General features: G+C 32.9%; 3 protein-coding genes across 3 annotated transcripts; all 3 read left to right on the top strand.

The window, feature by feature from the left end:
• Positions 1-4,989: 4,989 nt before the first annotated feature.
• LOC123263054 lies at positions 4,990-6,291 on the top strand. Its single transcript, XM_044725620.1, has one exon. The coding sequence runs from the start codon at positions 4,990-4,992 to the stop codon at positions 6,289-6,291; it is 1,302 nt and encodes a 433-aa protein (XP_044581555.1).
• Positions 6,292-6,345: 54 nt separating this feature from the next.
• On the top strand, positions 6,346-7,297 carry LOC123263143. The gene is made up of 2 exons (XM_044725718.1): positions 6,346-6,541; positions 6,609-7,297. Exons 1-2 carry the CDS (start codon positions 6,346-6,348, stop codon positions 7,295-7,297), a joined length of 885 nt encoding a protein of 294 aa, XP_044581653.1.
• Positions 7,298-7,683: 386 nt separating this feature from the next.
• Positions 7,684-10,239, top strand: LOC123267501. Its single transcript, XM_044732173.1, has 2 exons — positions 7,684-7,806; positions 7,848-10,239. Exons 1-2 carry the CDS (start codon positions 7,784-7,786, stop codon positions 10,135-10,137), a joined length of 2,313 nt encoding a protein of 770 aa, XP_044588108.1. The 5' UTR covers positions 7,684-7,783; the 3' UTR covers positions 10,138-10,239.
• The last annotated feature ends 2,578 nt before the right edge of the window (positions 10,240-12,817 follow it).

A 12,817-nucleotide genomic window follows, 5' to 3' on the forward strand; every position in this document is an offset into this window, starting at 1 on the left:
CAGTCGGACGAATCTTTTAATCAAGTCCAGATTGTCTTGAAGATTTCTTTAATTGAATAGTATTTATTTATTATTTATTCATTCATATGTTTAATATTTATTATTAATTTATTTATTAATAAATATCTATTTATTGAGTATAAGATTATATAAGCAACTATGTAGGATGTCGCAATTGATGTCATACGACATTTTCTACGACATAATGTAAACTTATGTGATGTCGGTGTCTAAGTCGGACGACATCTTTAAGTCAAGTCCGAATTTTCTCAAAGATTCCGTTAATTAAAGAGTATTGATTAATTTATTTGTTTAATATTTATCATTTATATATTTATTCATTAATAAATATCTATTTATTAAGTATAGAATTATTTAAACAATTATCTGGGATGTCGCAATCGATGTCGTACGACGTAATCTACGACACAGTGTCAACTTGAGTGATGTCGGTGTCTAAGTCGGACGACATCTTTTATTCAAGTCCAGATTGTCTTAAATTTTTTTTTAATTAAATAGTATTGATCTATTCATCCGTTTGATATTTATTATTTATATATTTATTCATTAATAAATATCTATTCATTGAGTATAGAATCATTTAAACAATTATCTAGGATGTCGCAATCGATGTCGTACGACGTGATCTACGACACAGTGTCAACTTGAGTGATGTCGGTGTCCAAGTCGAACGACATCTATGATTCATTCCCAGATTGTCTCTAAGATTAATTCAATAAAATATCATCTATTTATTAAGTATAAAATTATTCAAACAATTATCTAGGATGTCGCAATCGATGTCGTACGACGTGATCTACGACACAGTGTCAACTTGAGTGATGTCGGTGTCTAAGTCGGACGACATCTTTTATTCAAGTCCAGATTGTCTTAAATTTTTTTTTAATTGAGTAGTATTGATCTATTCATCCGTTTGATATTTATTATTTATATATTTATTCATTAATAAATATCTATTTATTGAGTATAGAATCATTTAAACAATTATCTAGGATGTCGAAATCGATGTCGTACGACGTGATCTACGAGACAGTGTCAACTTGAGTGATGTCGGTGTCCAAGTCGAACGACATCTATGATTCATTCCCAGATTGTCTCTAAGATTAATTCAATAAAATATCATCTATTTATTAAGTATAAAATTATTCAAACAATTATCTAGGATGTCGCAATCGATGTCGTACGACGTGATCTACGACACAGTGTCAACTTGAGTGATGTCGGTGTCTAAGTCGGACGACATCTTTTATTCAAGTCCCGATTGTCTTAAAATTTTTTTTAATTTAATAGTATTGATCTATTCATCTGTTTGATATTTATTATTTATATATTTATTCATTAATAAATATCTATTTATTGAGTATCGAATCATTTAAACAATTATCTAGGATGTCGCAATCGATGTCGTACGACGTGATCTACGACACAGTGTCAACTTGAGTGATGTCGGTGTCTAAGTCGGACGACATCTTTTATTCAAGTCCAGATTGTCTTAAATTTTTTTTTAATTAAATAGTATTGATCTATTCATCCGTTTGATATTTATTATTTATATATTTATTCATTAATTAATATCTATTTATTGAGTATAGAATCATTTAAACAATTATCTAGGATGTCGCAATCGATGTCGTACGACGTGATCTACGACACAGTGTCAACTTGAGTGATGTCGGTGTCTAAGTCGGACGACATCTTTTATTCAAGTCCAGATTGTCTTAAATTTTTTAATTAAATAGTATTGATCTATTCATCCGTTTGATATTTATTATTTATATATTTATTCATTAATTAATATCTATTTATTGAGTATAGAATCATTTAAACAATTATCTAGGATGTCGAAATCGATGTCGTACGACGTGATCTACGAGACAGTGTCAACTTGAGTGATGTCGGTGTCCAAGTCGAACGACATCTATGATTCATTCCCAGATTGTCTCTAAGATTAATTCAATAAAATATCATCTATTTATTAAGTATAAAATTATTCAAACAATTATCTAGGATGTCGCAATCGATGTCGTACGACGTGATCTACGACACAGTGTCAACTTGAGTGATGTCGGTGTCTAAGTCGGACGACATCTTTTATTCAAGTCCAGATTGTCTTAAATTTTTTTTTAATTCAATAGTATTGATCTATTCATCTGTTTGATATTTATTATTTATATATTTATTCATTAATAAATATCTATTCATTGAGTATAGAATCATTTAAACAATTATCTAGGATGTCGCAATCGATGTCGTACGACGTGATCTACGAGAACAGTGTCAACTTGAGTGATGTCGGTGTCCAAGTCGAACGACATCTATGATTCATTCCCAGATTGTCTCTAAGATTAATTCAATAAAATATCATCTATTTATTAAGTATAAAATTATTCAAACAATTATCTAGGATGTCGCAATCGATGTCGTACGACGTGATCTACGACACAGTGTCAACTTGAGTGATGTCGGTGTCTAAGTCGGACGACATCTTTTATTCAAGTCCCGATTGTCTTAAAATTTTTTTTAATTGAGTAGTATTGATCTATTCATCCGTTTGATATTTATTATTTATATATTTATTCATTAATAAATATCTATTTATTGAGTATCGAATCATTTAAACAATTATCTAGGATGTCGCAATCGATGTCGTACGACGTGATCTACGACACAGTGTCAACTTGAGTGATGTCGGTGTCTAAGTCGGACGACATCTTTTATTCAAGTCCAGATTGTCTTAAATTTTTTTTTAATTAAATAGTATTGATCTATTCATCCGTTTGATATTTATTATTTATATATTTATTCATTAATAAATATCTATTTATTGAGTATAGAATCATTTAAACAATTATCTAGGATGTCGCAATCGATGTCGTACGACGTGATCTACGACACAGTGTCAACTTGAGTGATGTCGGTGTCTAAGTCGGACGACATCTTTTATTCAAGTCCAGATTGTCTTAAATTTTTTTTTAATTAAATAGTATTGATCTATTCATCCGTTTGATATTTATTATTTATATATTTATTCATTAATAAATATCTATTCATTGAGTATAGAATCATTTAAACAATTATCTAGGATGTCGCAATCGATGTCGTACGACGTGATCTACGACACAGTGTCAACTTGAGTGATGTCGGTGGCTAAGTCGGACGACATCTTTTATTCAAGTCCAGATTGTCTTAAATTTTTTTTTTAATTAAATAGTATTGATCTATTCATCCGTTTGATATTTATTATTTATATATTTATTCATTAATAAATATCTATTTATTGAGTATAGAATCATTTAAACAATTATCTAGGATGTCGAAATCGATGTCGTACGACGTGATCTACGAGACAGTGTCAATGTTTAACCGCTAGGAAAAGGACCTAGTCACATACTTATAAGAAGAATTGCGCCTTCGGGCTTAATCGTTACAACTCGGGAATAATCGTATCACGCTATGGCCGTCGCCCATGCGCGCCTTGGTTAGCGGTAGAGAAGCCGGCTCACGTGGCCGGCTGCAACAGTTGTGCTTGGACATTTGTACTAGTACGACTACTCTGTGCGAATCGATTCTGATATTTCTTACTTACATCTCACTTTCAAATAAATATTAAAATTATTCATTAAATATAAATAATTATATTAGCTTCAATTATACTTTAAATTCTCAATTCATTTAAATCAGTTCAATAGTTCAGTGAATTAACATAAATAAAATCAAGTAAATTTATTTAGTGACGCCACGCGGCCATTACGCGCCACCGTTAACAAAGGATTGCATCAGCCACGCGGCTTTAGTCAATCCATAATTGACGCGTGATATTAACAATTAATTACATTAAATTAGTTATTGATATTTAATTACGATCTTATTTAATTTAGCTTATAAATAATTAAATTCCAACTTCAAATCATTTGACTAATTTCTACACTAAAAACATCAAACTCAATTGACTAACATTCTGTTATCAATTGAATATTATTTGCTCTCACCTTGAGACAATTGAACATTAATAGATCTCACTCTGAGATAGTTCAAAGTGATTAGATATTACTAGCTCCCACCTTGGGACTTGTCTAATTCAAATTATCGATAATTTTCTATCTAAGGCGGTTGAGCTCACCCCCATTGCGTTATTGCAACGTAATTTTACACATTCACACTTACACATACACAATTTACTTGTATAATTTCATCAAGGAGGTTTTTTCCCAGCCTAGCTGGGTTTTCCTCCTTTGGGGACAAATAAATTCTTCTAAATTGTTCCCCAAAAAATCCAAGTATTTTTATTTAATTTCCTAATCCCAACTTTATCATATAATTTAAAACAATTGCGGGAATTATCCGCATTGGATAGTTTTCGACAAAACATTTGCTGCCTCCTGTGAGGTTTGAAGTGTACACGAACCCTGATTTGCGAAGACGAGCAAGACGTTCCGAAGATCCAGTCACTATACCACCCAGCTGCTGCCAGCATCGTTGGACTTCAATACAAATAAGATAAGTCTTTAACACTAAATCATTTATAATATTAATTAATATATTATTTAATCATTTGATAATATATCCAACTTATTTATTTGTAATTTAATTAATTGTTTGACTTTGGCTGACTAATCGATTGTCACTTGGCAATCAATTCATCGGTCAACTAGTGCAATTGGTTATCATTCAAATATTTATTTACGTTATTATTTTAATTATTTACGTATAACTTAATTTAATTAATTAGTCGACAATTCACAATTAATTGATCATTGTCCGGTGATTAATTGTTGTGCAACAGAATAATTAATTATCAATTCTCAAATTATTTAATATTTAATTATAATTAATTATTTAAATTGTTTCTCAAATCAATTGATTACTGTAAGTGATCTATTTATTACAGAAATAAGATAATTAATTATCAATTGATATTTATTATTGTTATTTATTATTACTATTATTATCATATAAATTTATCGCAAAATGACTAAAACAAAAATGACTTTAGAACAAACACGTGTTCTATTAACTGCTAAAATTACCGCATTGAACGATGAATTAACAGCAAAGACCACAGACATTCAGACTGCTTCTTTACGTTTTCCTAAAATCGAAAAAATGTTCGATCAGTACGATGCCAGTATCGACGAATTAGAAGTGAACAAACCTGAGGACCCAGAAATAGAACTCGCGGACGGAATTCGCAAAATTTATTACAATCTTGCAACTAAAATAAAAATTCCCAATCAAGATGTTCTCAATGCCACTATTCAAACTGCAATTAACGCTTCGACTCTTAATCGAACACTCGAGACTCAACGACTTACTAAGCTCCCTACCACGGATTTACCAAAATTCGATGGCAACTTTGAAAATTGGCTTTCTTTTAAAAATACATTTAAGACACTGATCGACGAACGTAAAGATTTAGATGATCTTAATAAGTTTTTATACCTTCGCGGATGTTTAACTGGTTCTGCTGCAAACAAGCTCGCGCTTTTGGATGCAAGTGCAGAAAACTATACACAGGCCTGGGACCTTTTAACAGAAACTTATCAGAAAGAGCGCGCTTTAGTTTTTAAACATTATGACGCTTTTTTAAATCTTAATTCAATATCAACCCCGACTAATGAAAATCTCACTAAATTCATAGATGATGCTCGACAACACTTAAATGATTTAAAATCATTAAAAGCAAACCCAACTGACGCATTTATAGTAAGATTATTAGAACTTAAATTACCAACAGAAATTAGAGACAAATGGGACGAAACGTACGAAGACGATAACACTCTCCCAACGTTTGACGCATTTAGCAAATTTATAATAAAAACTGCTTTCCGACTCAGTACACGTAAACCTAATAAACAGCGCGACTCCGATGGCTCTTTTAAAAGACGACGTAATGAATATTCGAGTAATAATTTCAAGAAACAAAAAACAGACTCACCAGTCCGAGCTTTAGTAACAACCACTTCTACTGCCTGTCCATGTTGTAAACTATCTCATCCGCTCTATAAATGTTATAAGTTTGATGCATTAACTATAGGAGAACGCATAAAATTTGTAAAATCTGCTAAACTTTGCAATAATTGTCTTCGCGAACACAAAGGAACTTGCCCTTCCAGTAGTAGATGTCAAACCTGTAAGAAATTCCATCATACCAAACTGCACATTCAACAAAAGACAGTTCAACAACCCTCTAATCCGAATACTTCAAAGAACAATGCCGTAAAATCCGAGTCACCTATTACTGTTACGACTGATAAGGGATCTACATCTTGACTAGTAGTACACAACTATACGACAATTCTCAGAACACCGCGTTTCCAATTGATGATGAGCGCACTCATCCAGTTGCGTGATTCAACGGGTGGATTCATACAAGCTCGCGCTTTACTTGACACCTGTGCAACAGCTAATTTCATTACTGAAAATTTGTCTAGCAAATTAAAATTGCCAATGCAAAACTGTTCTATTCCGATCGGGGCTGTTAATGGAATGCAAACCTTTTCAAAACATGTCGTTCAAATAAGTTGTAAATCTTTAAATAATAAATTTCAAAAGATCATTATCATTTTTAACTGTTAACGAAATTGCAGAGCTGAGTCCAAATGAAATCTTTCCACGTAATAAAATAGACATACCTAAAAAGATAATACTTGCTGATCCGGAATTTCATATACCAAGACCCGTAGATGTCCTTATCGGTTCAGGTACCACACTTTCTCTTCTATCTGTCGGACAGATTAACTGCTCACAAAATGATTGTGATTTAATATTACAAAAAACGCAACTAGGATGGGTTGTAGCGGGAGGAGTCATTGACGACAAAAATATACTTTCTGTAACTTGTCAACTAACTGATCTGTCGAGTCAATTAACAAAATTCTGGACTATTGAAGACATAAGTTCTAGTGATTCTCGATCTATTGAGGATTCTACATGTGAGACTTATTATCAAAACACTACTATTCGCGATACAGACGGTCGATATATAGTAAAACTACCCTTTCGCGCAGACGATGTCGAGTTCGGGAATTCCAAACAAAAGGCTCTAAATAGATTTCTGTCTTTACAGAAGAGATTAAATTCAGACTCATCATTAAAATCCGAATACAATAAAGTCATGAATGAATACATCAATCTTGGCCACATGGTACACGTACCGGATGATAGTGGACCAGGGTATTACATGCCCCATCATCCGATAATAAAACATCCAGCACTACCACTAAGGTACGCGTTGTATTTGATGCTTCAGCTAAAACCGATAAAGGTATCTCCTTGAATGAAGTCTTACTAACAGGGCCTACTATACAAGATAATCTTTTCACCATTCTCTTACGTTTTCGCACTTTTGTCTATGCTATGACTTCTGATATCGCTCAAATGTATCGACAAATTTGCATACATCCGGATCATCATAAATTTCAACGAATCCTTTATTATCATAATGACAAAATTAGTACCTTTGAACTTAAACGAGTTACATTTGGGGTTTCTGCAGCTCCATTTCTAGCTATACGCACTGTAAATCAACTTGCTGATGACGAATCTCATAATTTTCCTGTAGCTTCAAAAATATTAAAACGAGATCTTTATGTCGACAACTTATTAACCGGATCCAATTCTTTGACCGAAATTTTAAAATTGCGTGACGAAATCATTCAACTAGTGCGAAAGGGTGGATTTGAACTCAGACAATGGGCTTCGAATCACCGACACGCACTGGATAATTTCGATCAAAGAACCTTAGATTTAGATTGTGCTATTAATGATGATCCTATCTCTAAAACTTTGGGCATAGCATGGAATTCTCTAACTGACGAATTTATCTATACAGTCAAATCAAACGATTCATCACGAAAAATAACTAAACGAACCATTTTATCTGACATTGCAAAAATTTTCGATCCTATCGGAATTCTCGGTCCTATTGTATTAGCGGCAAAAACCATCATTCAAGAATGTTGGAAATTAAAGGTCCATTGGGATGAAACGGTCCCACAAGAATTGCATTTGCGCTGGTGTAAATTTGCTGAACAATTACCCCTAATCAAAGACTTTTCGGTTGAACGAAATATTTTAATTCCTGATCCGACTGACATACAACTGCATGGATTTTGTGATGCTAGTAGAGTAGGCTATGGTGCTTGCATTTATATAAGATCAGTGAATAAACATGGAGACGTGATCGTGAAATTAGTTTGTTCCAAATCTCGAGTTGCTCCCATTAAAGATGTTACGATTCCAAAATTAGAATTATGTGGAGCATTATTACTTGCTAAATTATATAAAGACACAATTCCTTCATTTAACTTTGACATATCTAAAGTCACATTTTGGTCTGATTCAACTATTGTACTTCAATGGCTCAAACGATCTCCCAGCACTCTCAAGGTCTTTGAAGCGAATCGCGTTACACAAATTCAAACCCTTTGCAGTAAAATCGAATGGCGACATGTCAGAACCAAGGATAACCCGGCAGATTGCTTATCTAGAGGTCAACTTCCTTCTGAATTTCTAAATAACAAAATGTGGTTGATAGGTCCTACGTGGCTATCACAGGATCCTCTCAATTGGCCTAACTTAAAGCCGGCAGTTCTTTCTGAACTTCCTGGTGTTCGAAAAATTACTTGTTTACTAGCTTCCACTGACAATTTATTTAAACGGTTTTCATCATATTCTAAACTTATAAATTCTTTTTCCTATTGTTTGCGAATGTTAAAAGATAATCCATTCAAACACAAACCTTTAAACGTAGAAGAAAAATTATTAACTGAAAATAAAATCTTGACTCTGATTCAAAACGAACAATATTATGATGAAATCAAACAAATTAAAGAAACCGGAGAGACTAAAAATCTACGATTACGATGCCTTAATCCATTTATTGATTCAAACGGATTATTGAGAGTGGGAGGCCGTTTGAAACATGCTCCTATATCCTTTTCGAAAAAACATCCTATTTTATTACCTTCACGTCATTATGTTACGGATCTAATTATTAGAGAAACTCATGAAAGTTTGTATCATTCGGGTATACAAAGTACACTTTCAAATCTTAGACATAAGTTTTGGCTGCTAGATGGCAAAAATCAAGTACGTAAAATCATTAGACATTGCGTTAAATGCATTCGATATCAACCAATTCTCTTACAAAGTAAAATGGCCGATTTGCCTAGTTCTAGAGTCTCGGAATCTCCGCCTTTTTCTCACGTAGGAATTGATTATTTTGGACCTCTCTTTATCAAGGAACGTAAATTTCGAAACAGAACTAAAGTCAAGGTCTATGGATGTGTTTTTGTTTGCATGTCTACTAAGGCTGTACATTTAGAAATCGTAAGTGATTTAACTACCGAGGGTTTCTTAGGAGCTTTCGGACGTTTTATTGGTAGAAGAGGGGTTCCATCTCATGTATATTCTGATAATGGTACCAATTTTGTGGGTGCAAATAATCAATTAATAGAACTTTACCAACTATTCAACTCTAAGTCCCATCAGGACATTGTTAACAACTATGCCATAAAGAGAAACATTGTCTGGAAATTCAATCCACCTTTATCTCCTCATTTCGGGGGTATCTGGGAGGCGGCAGTCAAGTCATTTAAACACCATTTTAAACGAGTAGTGAAAGAACAACTTTTAACATTTGAAGAATTAAATTCTCTGGCTATACAAATTGAATCTATATTAAATTCTCGTCCTTTATGTTCATTGTCAAGTGATCCTAATGATCCTATTGCTTTAACTCCTGCACACATTTTAATAGGTCGTCCTCTCACTATGCTACCTGAAAATGATTTTTCTGACGTTCCAGATAATAGACTAAGCTCATGGCAATTCACTGTCAAGGCGCGACAAGATTTCTGGAAACGCTGGTATTTGGAATACCTTCATGAGTTGCAGACCAGGCAAAAATGGGACTCCAATCGAGGGGATATTAAAGTCAATCAAATTGTCTTACTGATGGACAAAAACCAACCCTGTATGCGGTGGCAGCTGGGAGTAGTGATCGAGACTCATCCAGGAGAGGATAATATAACACGAGTGGCTTCAATTCGAACAGCTCAAGGCATATATAAACGGAATATTACTCTGTTATGTCCATTACCAATCAATTCTTAAAATCTGTAAATTCAAAATATTGTAATCATGTAATATCACTGATTGTAAACACTATTCATAATATCTTGCTCAACCTTCGCAACGGGGGGAGTATGTTTAACCGCTAGGAAAAGGACCTAGTCACATACTTATAAGAAGAATTGCGCCTTCGGGCTTAATCGTTACAACTCGGGAATAATCGTATCACGCTATGGCCGTCGCCCATGCGCGCCTTGGTTAGCGGTAGAGAAGCCGGCTCACGTGGCCGGCTGCAACAGTTGTGCTTGGACATTTGTACTAGTACGACTACTCTGTGCGAATCGATTCTGATATTTCTTACTTACATCTCACTTTCAAATAAATATTAAAATTATTCATTAAATATAAATAATTATATTAGCTTCAATTATACTTTAAATTCTCAATTCATTTAAATCAGTTCAATAGTTCAGTGAATTAACATAAATAAAATCAAGTAAATTTATTTAGTGACGCCACGCGGCCATTACGCGCCACCGTTAACAAAGGATTGCATCAGCCACGCGGCTTTAGTCAATCCATAATTGACGCGTGATATTAACAATTAATTACATTAAATTAGTTATTGATATTTAATTACGATCTTATTTAATTTAGCTTATAAATAATTAAATTCCAACTTCAAATCATTTGACTAATTTCTACACTAAAAACATCAAACTCAATTGACTAACATTCTGTTATCAATTGAATATTATTTGCTCTCACCTTGAGACAATTGAACATTAATAGATCTCACTCTGAGATAGTTCAAAGTGATTAGATATTACTAGCTCCCACCTTGGGACTTGTCTAATTCAAATTATCGATAATTTTCTATCTAAGGCGGTTGAGCTCACCCCCATTGCGTTATTGCAACGTAATTTTACACATTCACACTTACACATACACAATTTACTTGTATAATTTCATCAAGGAGGTTTTTTCCCAGCCTAGCTGGGTTTTCCTCCTTTGGGGACAAATAAATTCTTCTAAATTGTTCCCCAAAAAATCCAAGTATTTTTATTTAATTTCCTAATCCCAACTTTATCATATAATTTAAAACAATTGCGGGAATTATCCGCATTGGATAGTTTTCGACAAAACAGTCAACTTGAGTGATGTCGGTGTCCAAGTCGAACGACATCTATGATTCATTCCCAGATTGTCTCTAAGATTAATTCAATAAAATATCATCTATTTATTAAGTATAAAATTATTCAAACGATTATCTAGGATGTCGCAATCGATGTCGTACGACGTGATCTACGACACAGTGTCAACTTGAGTGATGTCGGTGTCTAAGTCGGACGACATCTTTTATTCAAGTCCAGATTGTCTTAAATTTTTTTTTAATTAAATAGTATTGATCTATTCATCCGTTTGATATTTATTATTTATATATTTATTCATTAATAAATATCTATTTATTGAGTATCGAATCATTTAAACAATTATCTAGGATGTCGCAATCGATGTCGTACGACGTGATCTACGACACAGTGTCAACTTGAGTGATGTCGGTGTCTAAGTCGGACGACATCTTTTATTCAAGTCCCGATTGTCTTAAAATTTTTTTTAATTTAATAGTATTGATCTATTCATCTGTTTGATATTTATTATTTATATATTTATTCATTAATAAATATCTATTCATTGAGTATAGAATCATTTAAACAATTATCTAGGATGTCGCAATCGATGTCGTACGACGTGATCTACGACACAGTGTCAACTTGAGTGATGTCGGTGTCTAAGTCGGACGACATCTTTTATTCAAGTCCCGATTGTCTTAAAATTTTTTTAAATTTAATAGTATTGATCTATTCATCTGTTTGATATTTATTATTTATATATTTATTCATTAATAAATATCTATTCATTGAGTATAGAATCATTTAAACAATTATCTAGGATGTCGCAATCGATGTCGTACGACGTGATCTACGACACAGTGTCAACTTGAGTGATGTCGGTGTCTAAGTCGGACGACATCTTTTATTCAAGTCCCGATTGTCTTAAAATTTTTTTTAATTTAATAGTATTGATCTATTCATCTGTTTGATATTTATTATTTATATATTTATTCATTAATAAATATCTATTCATTGAGTATAGAATCATTTAAACAATTATCTAGGATGTCGCAATCGATGTCGTACGACGTGATCTACGACACAGTGTCAACTTGAGTGATGTCGGTGTCTAAGTCGGACGACATCTTTTATTCAAGTCCAGATTGTCTTAAATTTTTTTTTAATTAAATAGTATTGATCTATTCATCCGTTTGATATTTATTATTTATATATTTATTCATTAATAAATATCTATTTATTAAGTATAGAATTATTTCAACAATTATCTGGGATGTCGCAATCGATGTCGTACGACGTAATCTACGACACAGTGTCAACTTGAGTGATGTCGGTGTCTAAGTCAGACGACATCTTTTATTCAAGTCCAGATTGTCTTAAATTTTTTTTTAATTAAATAGTATTGATCTATTCATCCGTTTGATATTTATTATTTATATATTTATTCATTAATAAATATCTATTCATTGAGTATAGAATCATTTAAACAATTATCTAGGATGTCGCAATCGATGTCGTACGACGTGATCTACGACACAGTGTCAACTTGAGTGATGTCGGTGGCTAAGTCGGACGACATCTATGATTCA

This window comes from Cotesia glomerata, linkage group LG1 (genome assembly GCF_020080835.1).
Source record: "Cotesia glomerata isolate CgM1 linkage group LG1, MPM_Cglom_v2.3, whole genome shotgun sequence".
Taxonomy (NCBI): Eukaryota; Metazoa; Arthropoda; class Insecta; order Hymenoptera; family Braconidae; genus Cotesia; species Cotesia glomerata.